The sequence below is a fragment of the Pinus tabuliformis genome, chromosome J (genome assembly GCF_031772625.1).
Source record: "Pinus tabuliformis cultivar Carrire ecotype Pingquan chromosome J, CPIR1, whole genome shotgun sequence".
Classification (NCBI taxonomy): Eukaryota; Viridiplantae; Streptophyta; class Pinopsida; order Pinales; family Pinaceae; genus Pinus; species Pinus tabuliformis.
Window position 1 is genome coordinate 697,161,067 of NC_142295.1, and position 21,486 is coordinate 697,182,552.

The 21,486-nt window shown below is 38.5% G+C and overlaps 1 protein-coding gene across 1 annotated transcript in view; it reads right to left on the minus strand.

Moving 5' to 3' along the window:
• The window catches only part of LOC149228719 (farnesyl pyrophosphate synthase-like), a 119,933-nt gene that overhangs the window by 79,083 nt on the left and 19,364 nt on the right, over positions 1-21,486 (minus strand). Inside the window, exons 2-4 of the mRNA XM_089378346.1 lie at positions 7,884-7,908; positions 7,515-7,630; positions 7,193-7,279 (exon numbers count right to left, since the gene is read on the minus strand). Of these exons, the coding sequence (XP_089234472.1) occupies positions 7,193-7,279; positions 7,515-7,630; positions 7,884-7,908 (228 nt within the window). The remainder of the gene's footprint in view (positions 1-7,192; positions 7,280-7,514; positions 7,631-7,883; positions 7,909-21,486) is intronic.

Consider the following 21,486-nt stretch of genomic DNA (forward strand, 5'->3'; position numbering starts at 1 on the left):
CAATGATTGATTGTAGAGAATCAAAAGTGTTATCGGGGAACTCAGTGAACCAATCCAAAGCATCAGCACCTAAGGTGAGAATGAAAAGTTGCATCTTCACATCTTCATAGTCAGTATATGGGCGACATTCGCTTATGCAAAGATGGACATTCTGGATGTGAGTCTCAACAGTAATGGCTTTATCACCTCGAAAAGGGGGCACCTCATCGATGGCCTCGCCGACTGAAGGCGGGAAATCGTGTGGAGCTCCCTGAAAGTTAGTAAAATCACAAGGAGCAAACAAGTCATCCATGATGACTTGCTTAAAGGGAAAAGGAGGGACCAAATGGATGCTAGAGAGAGAGATCCTTATTCAAGAAAATCAAGAGATCCACAAGAAGCGAGCTTCTAGTAGAAATTCTTGTAAGAAATGAAAGAAGTGGAGTCGCCACTTGAACATGAATCTAGCTCCAAGATCCAAAAGGCAAAAACCAAGTTAGTCAAAGAGAAGCAGCTGGATATCAGGGAGGGCTTCTTATCTAAGAAATAATGGATGAATGAATAGAGTCACCACCCAAACAGGAAACCAACCAAAATGTTCAAGTGCTAAAGGTGCAGATAGAGAAGATGAAAGGATCAGTGAGAGAAAAAAATAAGGTGATGAAAAGATGGAGTGATATAATGGTGACAGAAAATGTGGCGTTAATGGGATAAGAAATGATGAAAGATTGAGAAGATGAAGATGGATAGAAAAATGTCGTGCCGCTTGACGGGCTAATGAATGGCAAAAAAGATTAGAAGATTAGAAAAATGTCACGAGGACCAAGGACAGAAAAACTCTATCCCCAACAACGACGCCAAAAAATATTGTCGCCCAAAGCGTACAACTAAGATGCAACGCTCAAAATAGGGGTTGTCACCTTGATCCCTACTCACTTCGTTTAGACTCTCTCCAGGCTAAGTCAAGGGGAGTAGTCCCTAAAGATGGATGGAAGGCTAAAACTTGTTGGAACAAAAAGTCCTAGGAGACTAAGGACAAGATCACTACCTCTCTATGCAACTTGAATTATAATAAATTAGCAAGTGTTTATTGAATGAGCAAAGTATGTCTTAACAAGATTAAACAAAAAGAGGCTAATGAGACAATATACATATTATCAAATAGAGACTAGTGCCTAATGAACAATGCTCAATATAAATAATATCACTTGCACAACATGGAAACTTCAAGTTACTAGATTAGTAGTGTTGCAAGAAGAAAGTTAGTTTAACCGATCAAGATAACCAAAAATATGAGCAGTAAACAATTTAAAAACGAATTGCAAGTAATTATGATTTACAAAGTAGAATAATCTTACAATTACAAAGTAAGCCCAAAATTCCAGTTATAATGATCAAATGCAAAATGCAATGCTTTAATGAGAAATATTAATCCACTTGTGAACAAATTATAATAAACGCTCACAATCAGATGAATGATTCAATATAGCATGTAATAATAACTCAATGAAACAAAGCGCTAGAGAGAAATGACAATACAAGTGCCTTTAATTTAGAAGTTGCTCTTAAATGTGAAATGAGTTACAGGTCAGGCTTTAATGATATCACTTCTCTTATGATATGTCTTTAGGATGTTACTAGAGCAATTATAAATTAGATAAACACAAGTAATTAGGCTTAATTACAAAAATGACCTTAACCTAAAATTAAATTAATTAATGCAAGTTAAATCTAATGTTAATAAATTAATCTACAAAAAATGAGTGTGGAGTTAGCAAATGCCAAAATTAAACTTATTAATGGAGGTTAAAAAAAAAGTTAACAATCCTAGGCTTTATCTCAAAGCTCCCTTTAAAATTTAATTGGCTCCTTATAAAACTTTTAATATCACTCCTTAAAGCACAAACTTAAATAAAACCAAGGAAATCGATGATAAAATTCTCCCAATGGTAATAATTCGTTCTAGCCAAATGACGTCCAAAGTCAAGGAAGAAAATGATAAAAAAGGGATTTTTGATAGAAGCTTCTCGATAATTCCTTAAACGGAAGTTATTTAAATCAAACCTTCAACATTGCCATTAGGAAAAAACACCGAGTAAAGGGTGGCCCTCTGAAACCTAGGGCCAAGCAAGAAACACTCCAGAAGAAAGCTCAGCTAACCCAGAAAATAGCCAGAAGTCTATTTAAATTTTATTTTTTTATATATGTGGTTAACTCTAATAAAAAAAATGATTTTTTCTCTCTGCAACAAGTCCAAAGGCTAAAAGAAAAGAAACAGCATGAGGGAAATGCCAAGCTCTTAGGACTTACGGCTAGAAGGAAAATTCTCCAAAAGGGTTGTAGTCAATGGGAAGAAAAGTTCATGAATTTCAAGGAAACGAGGCTCTAACACATTGCTAATTTGAGAGGGTTTTTAAAGTCAAATAAATTTATTGATGAAATGCTTCTTTATATCCCTGCAAAACCACTTCATAAAGAATTAGATTGAAAACACCAGCTGCCCACAAAGCTTTAAATGGCAAAAGTTAAAACAGCAAGGAAACCCTGCCTAAAAGAAGAAATATAAAGATCATAACAAGAAATCAAAGGTCAGTTCATAGAAATAAACAATAAAATTCCAAACCCCAAGGGACTTGCAACCTCCCAAAATTTAATCACTCTTTCACTCAAGAAATTTCGACATCTAAGGGCTTCAAAAGCAAACAGCCCCAAAGAAAGATGGACCTCTGAGCTTCATGGCCAAACAGGATAGATAGCCAAAACATTTAATTAAATTTTGCAAAGATTATTTCTTTAAATTTTCAAAGCATTAAGTCTGAAAATTTAGGCTATCTGCAAAACGCTTACGCCAAAAAATAATTTCAAAACAAATAATTCTCAGCCTCTACAGAAATAAATTTCAAACCTTAAAACATTTAATCTCTTGCCAAATCGAACTAAAGAGCCTCAAATCCCTAGCGGCTAGGGTAGACGCAATTGATAATGAGATAAAAGGCATTTTAAAGCCAGGATCAAGTAGACTGGTGTTTCCCAAAAAAAACATTTTTTTCTTTTGATCTTCAAGGTCTTTCACCTGCAAAATGTTTCCAAACCAAATCCGTGTCCTTTTCAAATTTAAAAAAAATAATAATAATAATAATTAATTAATTAATAAAATAATAAAGTCTAAAAATATATACAAGATTAACTAAATATATACAAATTCTAGATCTATACAAATGAACTGCAAATCTATCAGATCTGAGGAGTATGAGTCCAACTTCGCTCGCAGATCTGTAGATTCCAGGCTCTTTCTAGCTAAATCTAACAATTTAGCACAATATTTCGAAGATAAATAATTTTAAAGTTTTAGGTACTAGCGCAGAAAATCCCTGCAAAATATATTTCATTAGGTAATCTCGGAGTTTTAATCCGAAAGGCTCTCCAGATCTTAAGTTTCGAGAGTCCGCTGGTCCAACCGAAGACTTCCCCAAACGCCCAAAATCTCTAAATAAAGATGACTTCTACACACTTAAGATATAAGCCATCAAATTAATAGAGGTATAAAATAACGATTAAATCTTCAAAGATTGGAGATCCCTGCCAATCGAATAAAAATCTTAATGTTATCTTAAAACCCCACAATTTAAGCAAGATACATGTACAATAAATTGATCTACAAGAGCTATTAACCAATAACTTATAAATAAGATCAGCAAAATTTTAGATACAAGTTACAATAAAATACCAGAAAGGAACACTGCCATCAAGTAAAACCCCAAAGACTCTGCATTGTATTATTCCAGAAAAGTTTACAAGAGCTTCAAGAGCTAGGACACGATTCAATGATTGGATAGAATTAACTGACACCGACCTCTAATTATAGATAAATTCTCCAACGGCTAATTCACTTGATCCCCGTCAAAGTAATCTCAACAGTAGAAAAAAATTTAGTTATCTTTTAATCTCATACATCAAAATTATTTTATTTTTTGAGGAATTTCAAATTTTTCATTTAATTCCTTTTTAATTAACTCAAAAATAATTATTTTGAGTTAATTTCTTAAAAAAATTGACTTTGACTTAACTACCAAGGCCCAAGGGTCCAAAATCTCTTGAAATTTTCAATATTCCCTTGGCTAGGGACCTCCAAAAATTAATTTCTTTAAAACCCACGAATTTTACCTTTGGAGAATTTAATTTTACCTAGGACACAAAATTAATTAAATTTCTGGCTTAGGATTTTAATTTAATTTTGCTAGAAAATTTAATTAATTGACTTATGAGGGGATTAATAATTTTTCCAACCCTCTAATATTTAGCCATGGTGTCTAATTATGAGGGACCATGCACTAAATATTTTTTACATGAAGATTTTACATTTTAATACATGAAGGGGGAAAACCCATTTGTTATAGAACTTCGAAATTTACCCATTTCTGCGACACAAAAAATATAATCTAATAGACCAATTGAATTGTAATAAAATAATTTAGCCAATTAGCTAAACTTATTCCCCAGTCACTTTTAGAAAGACTCTATGTAAAACACTAGAACTCGCCTAAGATCTTAATAACAAAATCCACCCTAGCTTTGGGGTGAGGGTGGAGGGAAAAACTTTGCCAATGAGACAAAAAACCTCTTAGAATGAAAATCGTCACCAAAACAATAGGTTGTTACATACAGACGTGGTCATACTAGGATTATTTACATTATACATATGCAGAATGGGTTGACATCTTTACAAAACTGTCGACTGATGATAAAACCTAAAAGGCTCGAACACGATAGATCCCTTTTGTGAAAAAAGGGGTGTACTGCTATGGGGTCATTGACACAGAGTGGTCAACAGGATGAAAGAGTTTGTCACTTGTGCGATCCTAAGAGGGTTGAAGATGAAAAGCACTTTCTCTCCTAGATTGTCCATCTTATACTCACATTTTATCTAATTTTGAAAATATGTCACACTACCAACCTTCTTGACCTTTTAAGTCAACAAAACTATGGTTATTTGGGAACGCTTCCCTCACTTATTTTTGAGCGTCGAAATAAAATGTTAAAGAATTTTTATTAATCTCTTACCTTCTTAAGGTCCGATAGACCATATAGGTCTTAGTGGACATTAATCATCATCACCATTAAAACTAATAATTAAATATTAAATAGGAATTGATCATTATCCAATATTTAATATTTATATGAATTAATATTTAACATAAAAATATTTAGATAGCATGGTACATATTATATAATATATAATACAATATAGTAATTATCATCTAATATGTTAATTATCATCCATCTTAATATATCAATGCACCATGATCTATTAGATGTGATCCTTCAATGCACCATCATCTATCCAGAATGCCTCGAGTTAGTATAATTGGGGCGGGCTTAAAATATACTTTTCATATATTCTATGCAAAGTTTGTTTCACATTTAAAGTGTATGTTGGTCATGGATTGCTCTTCCCATTCCACACTACATGATGTTGATTAACTTTCCCTATTTTGGATGTTTCAGAGCACAGAGCACCCATGTTTCATGTATGTGACTACACAACAATGTCACATTGCAAGTCCTAGGAAGATCCCAGCAAATTTGGATCCAAACCCATTTTCAATCTAGGGGTCCACAAATCCAACCCTCAAGCCAAATAAATCTAGTAATAGCAAATAACACTTTTGTTGGATAAACAGAAAATCTTGAGTTGTAGGATTCCTTCAAATCTCTCTGTATTCCTTCAAAAATTGTGTTTCTCATAACCCTCCACATTGCTTGAACGTCTTCCTACAGTTATGAGTGAATGAAATGAGGGAAAATGCATTTTCACAGAGGTATTTTAACCCATTATTGCGACCCTTTTCACACCTAGCATGTCCAACACATCAAGACACACTAGGGCATGGTATCTGACATGTGTCTTATGACAGGAAACATGCCAAACACAATGCCATAGCATGTCTCACATGTCATTAGTCGAACACAATGTATGGGGGCCTAGGGGGCATGCAATGTTACATAGCGTAATACTTTAGTGTTAATGAAGTCGCGCCATAGGCAACATTATGTAAAGTGTTCATATCCTAATAGTAGATTGTTTCCTACTTTATATCTCTCTTGCATGATTTATTATGATATATCTAATTACATGCAATGAATAATATCAAATATCTCCTTTTTCCACTTCCTGCTCTTCAAGTATCTTGCATACAAGATGCTCAGAAATTGAAAAAGATCTTAGACTTGTACAACAAGAACATGAATGAAAATCAATATGGTTAAGTCTACAGTTTCATTCTCAGGTATTGAAGAAGATAATGTCAAATTTCTTTCTCTGTTGTTTCCATTTCAGAAGATTAATCTTCAAAATGGTTTAACACATCTTGGTTCTTAATTAGCAGAGAGTAATATAGTGCGAACATTAATAATGTGTAAATAGACACTAGGACCTTAACCAGAGGACAAGCAAGGCAGAGAAAGATTACATGGACAGAAAAGTCAAAGTCAAATACTCATGAATAATGTGTAAACAGATGTGTTCCATGCCAGCAGGTGCCCAGTTCAAACCCCCTTTGGTGCTACACACTAGCCTACGCTGATGGGTTTACTAGGAATGCCATCCATAAGTGTGGACAATGTCACATGGTTCGTGTTCGAGTTCGGGTTCGGCAATGATTAGGTTCGGTTTGAGTTTGAATTTTTTGATGAGGTTCGCCATTGGGTTCGTCTATATATATATATATATAATGAATTATAGGATAAAAAAGTAAGAAATCAACATCAGTAAACATCAAAAATGTTATCACGGACATCGAAACTGCAAGGATAACTTACAAGCTTGAGTTGTGGCATAGGATGTGGAGAAGAATTCATTGGGTTTACCCAAAAGTTATCCTTCGAACAAAAAAATATGTGTAACAGATAGGAAATTTGATCATATATATTTCAAGCCTATACAAATTAGCAGAGACAATATTTACAAATAGAAAACAAGGCCAAGAGTAAACTAAACAGATCAGAGGACATGCACGAAAAAACAAAATTGGAAAAGATAAAACAAACTTTAATAATTAACAAATAAAGGGTCCAGAAAGAGAGTAAATAAAAAACAACACTCACAACAACAAGAATAGCAAAACATAGCATATGTATAAAACATTCTCTGCTTTCCTTTTGTACAATCAAGGTAGCAGAAAAGATCATTAGTGAGAACACTAGTAATGTGCACCTTAGGTAATCTGAACCAACAAGGTTGTCCACGCCTAGTGTGGGACCCATCCATGATGTCATCTAATATAAGGAAATATGCTTGAAGCTGCCAGACAAATATGATCGATTGTCAAACATTGCTTCTAAGCTTATATCTGTTTGAAAAGTCAGCCAACTAGATATACATATCAGCATATTAAAATATTAAAATAACTCTAAACTTAAATCCAAAATGCCAAATGATAAATGAAACCAAGAACCCTAGAAAGAAGGTACTATAGTGTTTTTTCAAGATAAATCACATGCGTCACTGAAAAGATTGAAAAAAAATATAACCATACCCATTCAATACACCAGCCAAGCACACATCCAAGAAAGACTTCATCTTCTGATATTTCCTCTCCTGCTTTCAATAGCCTATAGCTGTCTATTACAGATAGACCACGATTCAGCTTTCCTGCAAAAAAAGTTATTGTGGGTAAATGACAGCCAACGCTGTTAACCTTTACCAAGATTATTTTGCTTGAGTATAAATCGTGCACCATTATAAAGTATACAGTTCTATATGCTCTTGAAAAGGTGATTCATATTAATATATTTTGATATGAAAGAGTTTACAATGATCCAAGTTTCTGTAGTTGAGATAGCCCAATGCTTCAGATTACAATGCATTCTATATTCCAATAAATTAAGGAATGAAGAGGACTCACCTCCGGGCACAGTGTAGTCCAGCATCTTTTCGCACCATTGGATAGAGCCCACACAAACCAGGAAAAGATGTCAGATACAAAATGAAGGTGATATAAACTTTAAATATTTAATATCACTGTTTTGCACAACACTTGGGCAAATCAAGCAATTAGTCCTATCCATAAATGAAAATTGTGTCTTATTAGTTTGAGAGATGGATGTATCAGATTGTGAAATATCTTTGGCAGGGAAACACTGAGTCATAATAGTTGCCTGCTAATAATGATCAATTTCGCCAAATAGAAAAGTCAGAAGGCATAATGTCTCTTGCCTTTATTGCAGGAAGGCCTCACATTTCATATAACGATATTGTTCTGAGTGAAGCCCCAATACATTTCCTTAGTATATTATTACTAATTTCAACTACCTGAGTATATAATTAACACATAAATGTCCATTACCAATCTTTAAATATAAATTAAATTAAATGCATGGTTTAGAATTAGCTTCATCATGCAGAAAAATTAAAATGTGTGAATAGGCATCCTACCGAGGCATTTGATATCACTGTGGTTGTGCAACATTTTTTGTGAAAATCATATTTCACCTTTAAAGCAAAATGTAGAATCTAGATCCTTGTGTTCTTTGATAATTTGATTCAATATTATCAAGTAGAAAGCTTTTGGCATTTATTCACACGGTGTCAAACATTTTTAATAGGATGGTATGCAATCGACATTTTCAGATTATGATTCCTAACACTGAACTATTTGTGACAATCAACAATGTAGATATTTCACTCCTCACCATATTTTAAGGTGATATCTGGGGGTAGTTACTAGAAATTGGTAGTAATACCAACGATTTTAAAGAAATGGAGAATGTATTCAACTTTCATGACATTCAAGGTGGCCAAAGTTCAACTGTCTATGGACTCTTTGCCATTAAATTGGCAAAGAAATTAGCACAGTTCACTTATCTGAAAATCTCAGCATGCCTAACTTAAGGACTGAAGGGTGATACTGGCTAAATTGAATGGTGGAAAGATACTACTAACAGAATTGCCTCCTTTGCTTATGGATATGTAGAAAAAAATACAAACGATGGGAACCGCTCCCCCCAGTTGGGAAACCCATTCCCCTGGTTCTCTCATTAATGGGAGTGATAAAATAGAAGAGCAACATTCTAGATTGCCCACGAACACTATCAGGAAGGTTGAGAATGTTCCTGATGCTGCTGCCCTAACCCCCTGAGATTCTGGGAGCTGCTCCTGCATATTTCTCAACTGTTGAGAGTTCAGAATGTTCTCAACCTGTGAAGGAGCATCCAGAGTCTCCTCGACAGTAAAATAGTGCCCAGAAGTTCCCCACATGCATGGGCTCCATCTGGGCAATAAAGCAGGCTTGTAAAAGGCTTGTTTCAGCACCCAAACAACCAAGTGTCGGCTCCAAAGGTGCCAAATTAGCATGACAAACACTGGGGCATAGATATTTTTCTTTTCTAAAACACTCCCAACCCCTAAATCTGTCTATAAAAACCACTGCATTGGTTACTTGCGCAATACATGCTGACATTGATTTAGGAGCAACCACAACAAGGTAATTGTCACTCTTTTGGGCACAATTGCACATGCAGTTACAGTATTCCATTATTCAAAGGAAAGATGCCACGAAATGTGGTGAATTCACCATCAAGAACAAAATCAAAACCATAATTGATGACATAATTTTGCCAATACAAACTATAGTGTCATACTCCAATACTGTTTTGGCCATTTTGGCAATTTGGACCATGTACCAGATCGCTTTTACAATTAAATAGATAAATTATGCAATCAACTAAGTATCATTATCGTAACATTTATTAAATAAATAAATTATGCAATCAACTAAGTATCATTATGTTATCATGTTATATTTTTATGGAATCAAGATGGTATTCTATCCAGTATCTGCAATTGTATCATGGTTAACTTGCCTATGTATTTTGCAATTTTTGTTATTATTTCGTTTTTTGGAATTTTTAAATATTTTTGCCATTCCCAATTCATCATTCTCTAAAAGTTTGAGGAATCTTCTAGCCATTCCAAACACCTGTTTCCCCTGGCCCCCCTGTTCCCACATTCTGGAAGCTCGTGCAACATCAAGAAAAAGAAATGGCCAATGAAATGGTTTTAACTATTCAATGAACAAATTACTAGAGGCTCAGGCATGTGATGAAAAGCTATAGGCCAAAGCTGGAAATATTAGTTTTTAGAAGCTCAAAAAGTGAGAAAATCTTAGATTTGAGCTTGGCTGCTAGGCTCAAAGTTTGTAATGGAACCTCCAAGCAATTTTTCATGGTTCTTGTTTTTAAGCATACCTCCAAGTATATGTTTTGAAGTGGTCATGTTACATTGCATTATATTTACAACCATAGTACTTTATGTTAGCAGTGACTTACGTCACATGTCAATATGGTGCCTGCTACCAACTTATGTCTCTCTCACAAGACACATCATTTTTAACGTATTCATTATTACACACTGAATATGGTCATGTTACTTTGCATTATATTCACCATAGTACTTTATGTTAGCAGTGACTTAAATCACTTAATTAAGTCACGTGTCATTATGGTGGCTGCTACCAACTTATGTCTCTCTCACAAGACACATCATTTTTAATGTATTCATTATTACACACTGAATGATAAATCAAGTATCTCTTCTCTCTCTACAAATTTCCTGCATAAACATATGTGCAACATTCAAGAAGTCCTGATAATGGAACCCAGTTGGGATTTGAAACATTGATGAAAAATGGTTTTTACTGTTCTCCGGTAACTAAGTCAAAAAATATGTGCAATCGTTATAAATTATATGGTGTCAAAACCAAGTACATTGTTGGCATGTGGGAGAGTCAGCACCCTGAAGTAAGGCATTCAAGGAGTTGCAGTGAGGATTAAAACATCGTGGGCACACAATCACAGGAATCATGGCAACGAGAGGCAAAAAAGAACCATGGGAAGAGAATTGTAGTGAACAAGGGCACCACTGTCAATAATAACTAGAAACACAGCATTTGATTGTGAACAGAGAAATCTATGGAAGATGAAGTTTAACTTCTGCATAAGGTTAATGGAATGACAAGTTTAAGACATTCATCTTTTATTTAACAAAGACTTTTACTATAATTAGATTCATTCTAAATTTAGAACTTATGGAAAGAAGATTCAAACTTAATATTAGTCCACAGTTAGGTGACCTGCATAAGACAGAGAGGCAGAGAGAAACTCATGGGTCACTCTACCAAACGAATGAAGGTCGCAAGGTGTTGATAGGAGATAAACAGGAAGCTTCAAGAAGCAGACGGTGACAGGGTGTGTCAAGTGGAACAGGAAGGATTAACAGACCACATGCTCAGCAAAAACAATGGTAGGTTTGACTGTCTGGCAGCTCCCTGAACAGTAGAAGGGAATCCACATGAATCCACAATGGTGGTTGGGAGTTTTTCTACATTGCACCCGTGGTACAGGATAGTCAACATCATGGTTGGTGGTTGTGACAAACAAACAAGATAAGCAAGACATACGACGAACAACACACATGACAACAACAAGACATAAACAAAGGCATACAGCAGTTTGTTAGAGGTTAGCAGCTATTGCAGACAGTGAAAGATTGAAGCAGCATGCACCATGTAGAGGAACAAAACCATGTGCAGCGGGTTCAAAACAAAAAGTAATCACATGCACTGGGCAGCATGATTCAAGGGGTGTGCAAAGTAGTACAGATTCATGTGAGCAGCAAGTAAACACAGCAAAAATATTGCAGGATGTCAAGTTGATTTGGCAAGCCTGATTTGTGATTTATGGAATGTGCGAATAGAATCAACGACTGTTAACAACAAGACATAAACAAAGGCACACAGCAGAGGTTAGCAGCTATAACAGACAGTGAAAGATTGCAGCAGCATGCACCATGTAGCGGAACAAAACCATGTGCAGCAGGGTCAAAACAAGAAGTAAACACATGCACTGGGCAGCATGAACAATGGGTGAGCAAAGTGGAACAGATTCATGTGAGCAGCGAGCAAACACAACAAAAGTATTGCAGGATGTCAAGTTGAGTTGGCAGGAGTAATTTGTGATTTGGGGAATGTGCAAATAGAATCCACGACTGTTAGTTGCAAATGCACAGAACAAGAAGTATTGGTTGCAAGTGCAGCATGACAGTCTCACAACAGGTTTACACAGCATCACAATCAAATTTCAAAGTGATAAAATAAAGTACTTCATAGCAGGAAAAAAGTTGGACATGAAGTACATGGTTGGAGAAGACAAGGAAGGCAGTAAAAAACTGGGATTTGTATATTTTTTTGGTGTTCTGACGCATGAAGTGGAATAATTTGAACTAATCTAAAATATGGACATATATTGGTGCTTGGTGATAAACCTTGAAAAAATTTGATGCTATGCACTCAAACTAAAAAAAATTAAGTCCACATGATGTTATGCACTCAAACTCCCAGAAATTTTAAAGGCATAACTACAACATATGGAAGCAGTGTATGTTAGTGATTTTTGAGTACAGAAAATTGCTAGGAGTTGTGCGAGGAAGGTGGTGAGAGATCCAATTCATGAGGAGCAGTAGTAGTTTGATTCCAAAAAGAGGCAAGCGGTGATGTTTGATAAAGGTTTTTGTCACTGATACAATGTTTTTGCATGTACAGGATGTGACAGATTGTAATGTCCTAGGGTACTTTTGTTGATCTAGGGCTTCTTATTCACTAGGTTTTCCAACAGAACAACAGAATTCATTTAAACAGTGGGCATTCCTCCATGTAAAATATAAAGATCATTCAACAGTAACAGTAGACATGCATGAATAATCTAAGAACTACCAACAGCAATGAATAGGGCTATCTGCCCAATAATCAGCAGGTCTTATCCAACCAATAATTTTCCAGAATACCCTGATTTGTGATGTCAACAGTTTAAATAAGTAACATTCAACTGTACCCCTGATAATACTATTACTCTACCAGTATTACCCTACCAACACACTATCTACAGAGCTTGTGTGTTATTGGTGGAGGGTCCTGACCAATACCCGCAGTCACAGCAGACCCTTGATGTGCTGGTGCTGATCTCTACTAGACCCATCAATTTGCACAGCACTCTTCATCTAGTTTGGCCTTCCAGATTCCTTCAGTTCCGTGCATATCCAACAACCCTTGGGCATATAGGCCGCAGCCTTATCTGTCACTGGAGATCTGTTCCCACAAGTCCGCTACCACAGAGAATGCTCAGAACTGTTATTCCGCTCTTCAACAACTGTAGGGAGGTGTGCCGCAGCCTCAGGGAGGGCTAATAGACTGTTTCGTTACCCTAAGTAGCCTCGGGGAGATTCTGCAGATTATTTTTGCTACTCTTACAGCCTCTGGAGGGTCAGCTGACCGCAGTCAAAGCCCTAGGGTCTTCGCTGTTTTGATTCCCTTAGCTGGGATGTCACAGAAATAATATTTACTGCTTCAGAATTGCTTTGTTGTTCAGATCAAGAGGGGTTCTGCGGCTAAGAATATTTTGGGATTGACCCTCACAGGAATGATTTGAACAGATTTGTTTGACCATAGAGATCTATTTTCTCACTGGCCGGACCAGACTCAAGCCACTCCAAGGATGCACTGTGCCAAGACAAAATAAAATCTTCAATTTCCTCAAACCAAAACTAGAACTGCTACAATGACCTGTGCCAGAACAAGGGTAACTAGGTAGGGTGGGATCACCTCCACCAAAACTAGTTGGAGAAGAGAAAGGGGTCTTAAAACGCTCAGTCTCAGGCTCAAAGAAAAACAGAGACCAATCAACCTAATTACATGATGATTAAAATGATTCTACTCTCTTGTATTTATAGATTATTAGATTTCCTTGTGAGGGTTTCTCCTTAATTAATCAAGAGGGGTTCATGGCAACCCCCAACTTTGGGTTTTTTGCCCCAGCTGCCCCAAAAATTACCCCATGTTGCCCCAAACGTTGGGTAATTGGGATTTTCCCCTTTATGAAAGACTATATCCTATGGGGATTGATAGGCTACTTCGTCCCTTGGGGCAATTAATTCACTGGGGACATTACACAAGTACGTTTGTGTGGAGAAGGTTGATCAAACTGCATGAAGCTTTGGATAAAGGTGTGGCATTTTACCTAGAAATTTTCATAGAGATAGGAGAAGGGGATTCCATTTCAGACCACCTATTCATTGATGGGCATTTGCCATTTATGACCAATTGCTTGCCACAAGTAGAGAGGTGGATGAAGAAGACATGGAAGTTATAACTTTAAATAGTATATTTTAATCGTTTGCCCATTTTGCTGAAAATTTTTGAGAGAATTGACATCATGTTTGTGTCTATGAAGAATGCACTTGATAGATTTCCAAGCTAATTTTTGCAGGAGAGGAGATAGAAGTAGTTTGAATGCAGTAGAGAACCATCTGAAAGTGTTGCTGTGGTCAGTTCAAAGGCAAAGGCAAAGGCAAAAAAATGTGAAAAGAGGAAAGAACAATGGAGGAAAACCTACTTAAGATACTATTACAAGTAAAATTAGTGGTTTTAAGGTTTTGAAGTATCATGGTAAGCAGGCCATTTGAAAAGGGGATGCAAAAAGAGGTTGTGGGATATTAAACACAATGGGCAGCATGGAAAAACACAAACAAATGCCACAGAACATGTTGAGGAGGTAAGTTTTCAATTGATTGATTTTTCCTATTATGTTTTGAAGTTTAGCAACAGACAAGTTCTTCTGCTTAGGCTAAGTGTCAAGCATGCAAGAGTTATCCCACATCTCACTTAGGAAACTTTCTTAATTAACCTCAATAAACTGAGTAAGTTGTTTTCTATAATTTTCCCAAGTCTAACTTAGGGAAAGCATGCTAATTAAAGTCAATTAAATAATGATGGCAATTGAGATAGGAAAGTCTAAGGAAATGTAAGTTAATTACATTAGTGACTTAGATTTAATCTCGACCATTGATCTCAAGTAAAGTGAGATCTAATCTCAACAGTCAATCACTTTGGAGATTAGGGTTAGGTGTTTAGCTCAATAAAGAATTATAAAAGGCAACCTAAGGAGAGAAGAAGACAGTTTTGAGAAACGCATTTCTCAGTGAGTGTGAGACATAGTGGTTGTCAAAACACAAGCCAAGGAGAAGAGAAAAGGGGCAGCGGTAAAGGAAAAGAAGAGCCCAGCAGCTGAAGACAGATCTCACTGTATTTTTCAGCGGAGACCAAGTGAGTTTTCAGGTAGCAAAATCACAAAGGTAGAGGAAGCAGCTAGGGCACAGCTTGAGGCTAACTCAGTGTGAATTTTGGAGTTCAAGAAGTATAGCCAGGGCTCATGTGAGGATTGTACAGGCCGTACTACCAAGGACATCTGCCTAGAACTCGTACAGTAGTGTGCAGGTGTGATTTTCTACAGTTTGTAGTGTTTTATGGACTGAGTTCAGCCAATTCAATTGCTGTAAATATCAGATTTTCTTTGTGGGCCATTTTCCCAGTTAGGAAGCCCTCACTATTCTGATAAATAAAGTGGACTTCGCTTGGAGGGTAAATGTCCGTGTTAGACTTATGTGTTTGCTTCCATTGGAAATTTCTGAGTTAAAATTCTAGTGTATTTCTTATTCAGTTGATTAAGATTTAAAAAAAAATATCTGGGTTATAATCTACTAGGAATATTAAATCAAATCTGGAATTAGAAGTTTGACATGGTATCAGGGCTTTCAACTCTAAAGAGGAAATCAAAATTCTGACAATTTTTATGGTAGATCCAGAATTCCGGCAACAAATTCTCTTCAATAAATTTCTGACTTGAAGATGGCAACAACCAGTTTGAGGTTTGATGACAGATTGGAGGTTGCATCTAACTTCATCCCTTGGAAAGCAAGAATTACATTACTCTTGAAGGAGAATGTGTTGTGGGATTTTACAAATACCGTTGCAATCCCACCGACTGATCCAGCAGAGTTGGTCATCCATCAACAAAAAGGCATGAAGGCCATGAGGATCATCTTAGATGGGGTGAAGGATCACTTGATTCCTCACCTATTTGAGAAGATGCCCACAAGGAAAATGTTTGTGGCTCTGACAAATCTTTTTCACGGCAACAATACAAATAGGAAGATGGTGTTGAAGGACAAACTCAAAACCATCAAAATAACCAAATCATATACAATGACCAGTTATCTTACAGGATCATTCAGATACATGATCAATTGGCAATAGTTGCGGAGATCGTGTCAGACAAAGAGATGGTGACGGCGGCCCTTAATGGTTTCACCAAGCCATGGGGCCCCATTCATCAAGGGATCATTGCACAGGACACACTTTCAAGTTTGACAAGCTATGGGATGATTTCATCCAAGAGGAGATTTGGGAGGAATCTTTAGTCGGCTAGCAGAAGGGTGATGATGAAAACCTATCTCTTGCAAATCAAGCACAAAGGGGAAAAAGAAAAGGCTCGACCAAGAAGAATTCAAGCGGAGAAATGACTTCACTGTCTAGGAAGAAGAAGGATCTGAGTAAGATCAAATGTTTTGTGTGCCACAAGAGTGGGCACTATGCTTCATAGTGTCCTAAATAGAAGAAGGGGAAGGGAAAGTCGCAACAAGTAGAAACAACTGTAGATACTCAGTTTAAGGCGTTTGCTACGAAGTTCAAGAAAGAGTTCTCACTAGTCTCCTATATTTCTAGAACAATTTCCACTAGTGCTTGGTTCATGGATAGTGGAGCTTCTCATCACATGATAGGAACACAGGAGTTGTTCACCAATTTATCAAAGAGAGACTTGGATTTGCATCCGGAGCTTAGCAATAATGCCAAGTATGGTGTAGAGGGAGTTGGGACTAGCTTCTTCCAGCTAGAGTCGAGAGGTTCTCTGTGTTGAAATTTCTAAGTCTAACCCGTTAGAAATTTTCCTGCACTATCTGGGTTATTTCACCTACGTGTTTTAATTACTGAACAAGTTATTTAACCATATAAATACTAAAATAAACACAAATGCAGTCTCAACCAGCTATAGATCATCAACTGAAAGAAATAGACAAACACACAAGGGACACTGTTATTTTTTAACAATTGTCCCCGGAAAAACCCAACTTGGGAAAACCAATGCAACAATTCTGAGGGTGCCAACTTAGCTCACCCGACAGAGAAATCAATCTGGCAGTAATACCTCTCTTCAGAAGCAGATATTCGACAAGTTTGCTCCACTAAGATCTCTCTGACGCTTCTCTGAAGCTCTGCGTCAACCCTCCTGGCCTCTGCATCACTCAGAAGCCCCCTGCATCGACCTTCTGCTGCTCTGTGCTGGCTCTTTGGCGTTCTGCGTCACCCACGCAGGCCCTGCTAGCCTCTGCGAGGTCACCCTTAGCCTCTGCGAAGTCACCCTGGCCTCTGCATGGCTCCTGTTGGCTCTGCGTCTGCCTTTCTGCCTCTGCGCTGATCTTCCGACACTATCTCTGCCTCTCTGTTTCACTGCCCCTCGTTGCAACTCCGATCACTAGTTTGATTTCTCTCAACAAACCCCGCTCCAGAAAATCAAACTGACTGATCAACTTGGTGTATCTCCAACTGACCCTCAAGCCTCCTCTTATACTTTCCTGTTGAGTCTTCAACAGCCGAGATTAAACCTCTAATCAATGGCTAAGATTAGATTTGGCTTAATCCATGTCATTTAGAACCTTCTTACCCAGTTTTATATTAATACCCATTAATATTTTTATTTTCGTAAGTTTAGACTTTGGAACCCATTAAAAATATTAATTATTTTAATATCTCTCTAACCAGGTGGAATTTCCCCAAACCATTTCTGGGTCTTGGAGATCTCATGTGCTTTGGCCTCTTCACCAATTTTCATGGCTAGAGCATATCCGATGCTACCCCAAATCAACAATCCCTCTTGGCGAGGAATGTGCTCTAGTAATGTTCCACCACTGAACATCACCCTGATCATCTGGCACCGGTACCTGTGCTGATGTTTGGCCTTGTTGCCCAACATCCTCTGCATTGTTGCATCCTGTACTGTTGCCCATGGCTCTACCACTGCCACTGCTACATCTGTACGGCAACTCCTCTACATTTGTGCTGCTGTTAGTCCTTCCTCCCAACACTGCATCTGCACTTCAGCCCTCTCTCATCATATTGCATCGTGCTGCCCATAGCACTACCACTGCTACTGTTGCACTGCAACTCAGTTACTAAGACGATGGTAACTGATCTACCCAACTACCGACATCCTTGTCAGGCTAGAAGCCCTCCTGATGCTGAAGCTCTCTCTATTGTTAACCTGTGCTCCCTTTGCGCTGCTGCAACACCTTTGTGCCTCTCACACTGCTACAAACACCTTTGTACCCCCCTGCACTGCTGCAAACTCCTTTGTGCCTCTCGCATTGCTGCAACCCTCTCTGCGCTGCCAAGGACTACTGCACTCTAGCATTGTTCTGTCGCTCCATCCACATCTTGCTTCTACCAACATTCGTCGTCTTGCCATTGTCTCTCAGGGCTACCGTAGTCGAATATGATCCAAGAGTTTGGGTACTTCAAGGATCTTGCCCCACATCTCCTGTAGTCTTCCTGACTACAACTCGATGTCTCCCCAACTCTTCGCTAGAGGTACATGAGCACTCATGGCACAATCGTCATCCGTCTCTACTTTCTTCTCTGCCTTAGCCGGCGTTGCCTTGGAGTCAGAAGCCTCTCCCTTATTCTTCTTCCTGGGACACTGGGTTGCATAATGGCCCAACTCCCCATAGTGGAAGCACTTTATCTTGTAGATGTCCTTCTTCATCCTCTTCCCTTGTTGTCCCGCAGATGCCAGAGCCACATCCTCTTCCTCTTCTTTCTTGATTCGACCTCCCTTGCTGCTACTTCCCGCCTTGGTCAGTCGTCTGATCTCTTCTTCGCAAAGAGCTGCCCACAATTGTTCCCAATCTAGAAGATTTTTTATGCCCAAAATGCTTTGGACGAATGTCTCCCACTCCTCCAAGATTGCGTTCATGGTGGTCCTCCCCATTAACTCCTGATCCGACGTGACCCCTATGGAAGTAAGTTGGTCCCGAATCTCTTGCAACCTGCTGCGGAAGTGATCTATCTACTCCCCCTTCTACATCTGATACAACCGCCACTGATTCTCCAGTAGCATCTTCCTCTGCACGGAAGTGCCCTGATACAATGTCATCAAGGTATCCCACATCTCCTTTTCCATATTCTTCTCGGCAACATGTTGAACTACATGATCCTTCACCCCATCAAGGATTATGCACTTTGCCTTGGCCATTGCATCTTCATACTTTTCGTTATCAGCTGGGTCGACTGGGATAGCCACGGTTCTCAAGGCGAATGCCTTGATGCGATGTTTATCCAGAACAAACAGGATCCTGGCTTTCCAAATGACAAAGTTGGATGCCCCATCCAGCCTATCCTGATCCCTCAGTCCGTTCATTGTCATCTCTGCTCTTCTTTTTGACTCCCTCTGAATTTCTACTTCCCTCCTAGAATTTCTCCTCTGGACTCCCTCTAAGTCTTGATTTCCCTCCTAGACTCTCTCTGAGTCTCGATTTCCCTCCTGGAAATCCTTCTCCCAATAGTTGGATCGCACCTCTCCGATCCCCTTTGCTCCTGCAACATTGATTTGGATTTCTTGGCTAGAAATCCGCCTAGGTAGCGACTCCCTTCTACCTTGGTTCTATCCCATTAGGTACTATTATGTTTCGATAGCAATAGCACCCCACCAGCTTCACAATCCACAATTTGCCCACAACTTCCTAGGCCCCAGCAGCTGAAGCTGAGCCTCTTAGCTCTACACAATCCGGCAAGGCTGATTCGCTCCTCTGGCCAACTGCGTCACTCCTACCTGGCTGAGTAGCATAACGTGGCTCCTTGTGAGCCTCCTCTGCCTCTGCGCTGGCCCTCTCTCTGGCTCGAAATGATGACGCAAGCCCTCTGCGTCACTCCCTTTCCACTGCTTTCTGCTTAGGAACAGCTCTCTCTCGGGACAGTTGTTTCTGCTGCAAATCTTCTAATTAAGCTGGTGCCTTAAGTCCTCCTGTGATCTGCAACCCTCTGATACCATGTTGAAATTTCTAAGTCTAACCCGTTAGAAATTTTCCTGCACTATCTGGTTTATTTCACCTACTTGTTTTAATTACTAAACAAGTTATTTAACCATACAAATACTGAAATAAACACAAATGCAGTCTCAACCAGCTACAGATCATCAACTGAAAGAAATAGACAAACACACAAGGGACATCGTTATTTTTGGCCAATTGTCCTTAGAAAAACCCAACTTGTGAAAACCGGTGCAGCAATTCTAAGGGTTTTATTATTAAGCAACTTTTCTTGAGTACAACTAGGTGCCAACCTGGCTCACCCGACAGAGAAATCAATCTGTCAGTAATACCTCTTTCTTCGGAAGCAGATATTCGACAAGTCTACTCCACGAAGATCTCTCTGACGCTTCTCTGAAGCTTTGCGTCAGCCCTCCTAGCCTCTGCGTCACTCAGAAGCCCCCTGTGTCAGCCTTCTACTGCCCTGCGCTGGCTCTCTGGCCTTCTGCGTCACCCACACAGGCCCTGTTAGCCTCTGCGAAGTCACCCTGGCCCTCTGCGTGGCTCCTGTTGGCTCTGCGTCTGCCTCTCTACCTCTGCGTTGGTCTTCCGGCACTATCTTTGCCTCTCCATTATGCACTCACTACCCCTCGCCACAACTCTGATCACTAGTTCGATTTTTGTCAGCAAACCCCGCTCCAGAAAATCGAACTAACTGATCAACTTGGTGTATCTCCAACTGACCCTCAAGCCTCCTCTTATACTTTTCCTATTGAGTCTTCAACGATCGAGATTAAATCTCTAATCAATAGCTAAGATTAGATTTGGCTTGATCCATGCCATTTAGAAGCTTCTCACCCAGTTTTATATTAATACTCATTAATATTTTTATTTTCCTAAGTTTAGACTTAGGAACCCATTAAAAATATTGATTATTTTAATATCTCTCTAACCAAGCGGAATTTCCCCAAACCATTTCTGGGTTTTGGAGATCTCATGCGCTTTAGCCTCTCCACCAATTTTCATGGCTAGAGCACATCCAATGCTATCCCAAATCAACACGCTGGAGGTGAACGATGTATTATTTGTTATGGGGCTTAATAAGAACTTACTCACGGTCTATACCATAGAGGACAAGCAATATGCCATCACTTTCCAGGATAGAAAAGTTCTTATTCAACAGAGTGGATCTAACCTCGATTTGGGATGAGTTATTGGAGGCAAAGAGGGCAATCTATACAAGCTTAAGGCTTAGCCAACACAAGCCTTGGTTCAACTTGTGTGAACTTTGACACAGGAGGATGGGTCATTTGCATCACAGAGCATTACCCACACTGAGGGAGATTGTCATTGGTCTTCCAAAGTTCAGCATGGAGCAACAGGGAATGTGCAAGGGGTGTGCTCTTGGCAAGCATGCCAAGGCTACTTCTCCTAGAAAAGAAAATAGGTCCAAGGGGTTCTTGGATCTAATGCATATAAATGTGTTGTTTGATGTCGGTAGGCATCATTAAGGGATGTCAACTATTATGTAAACTTCATTG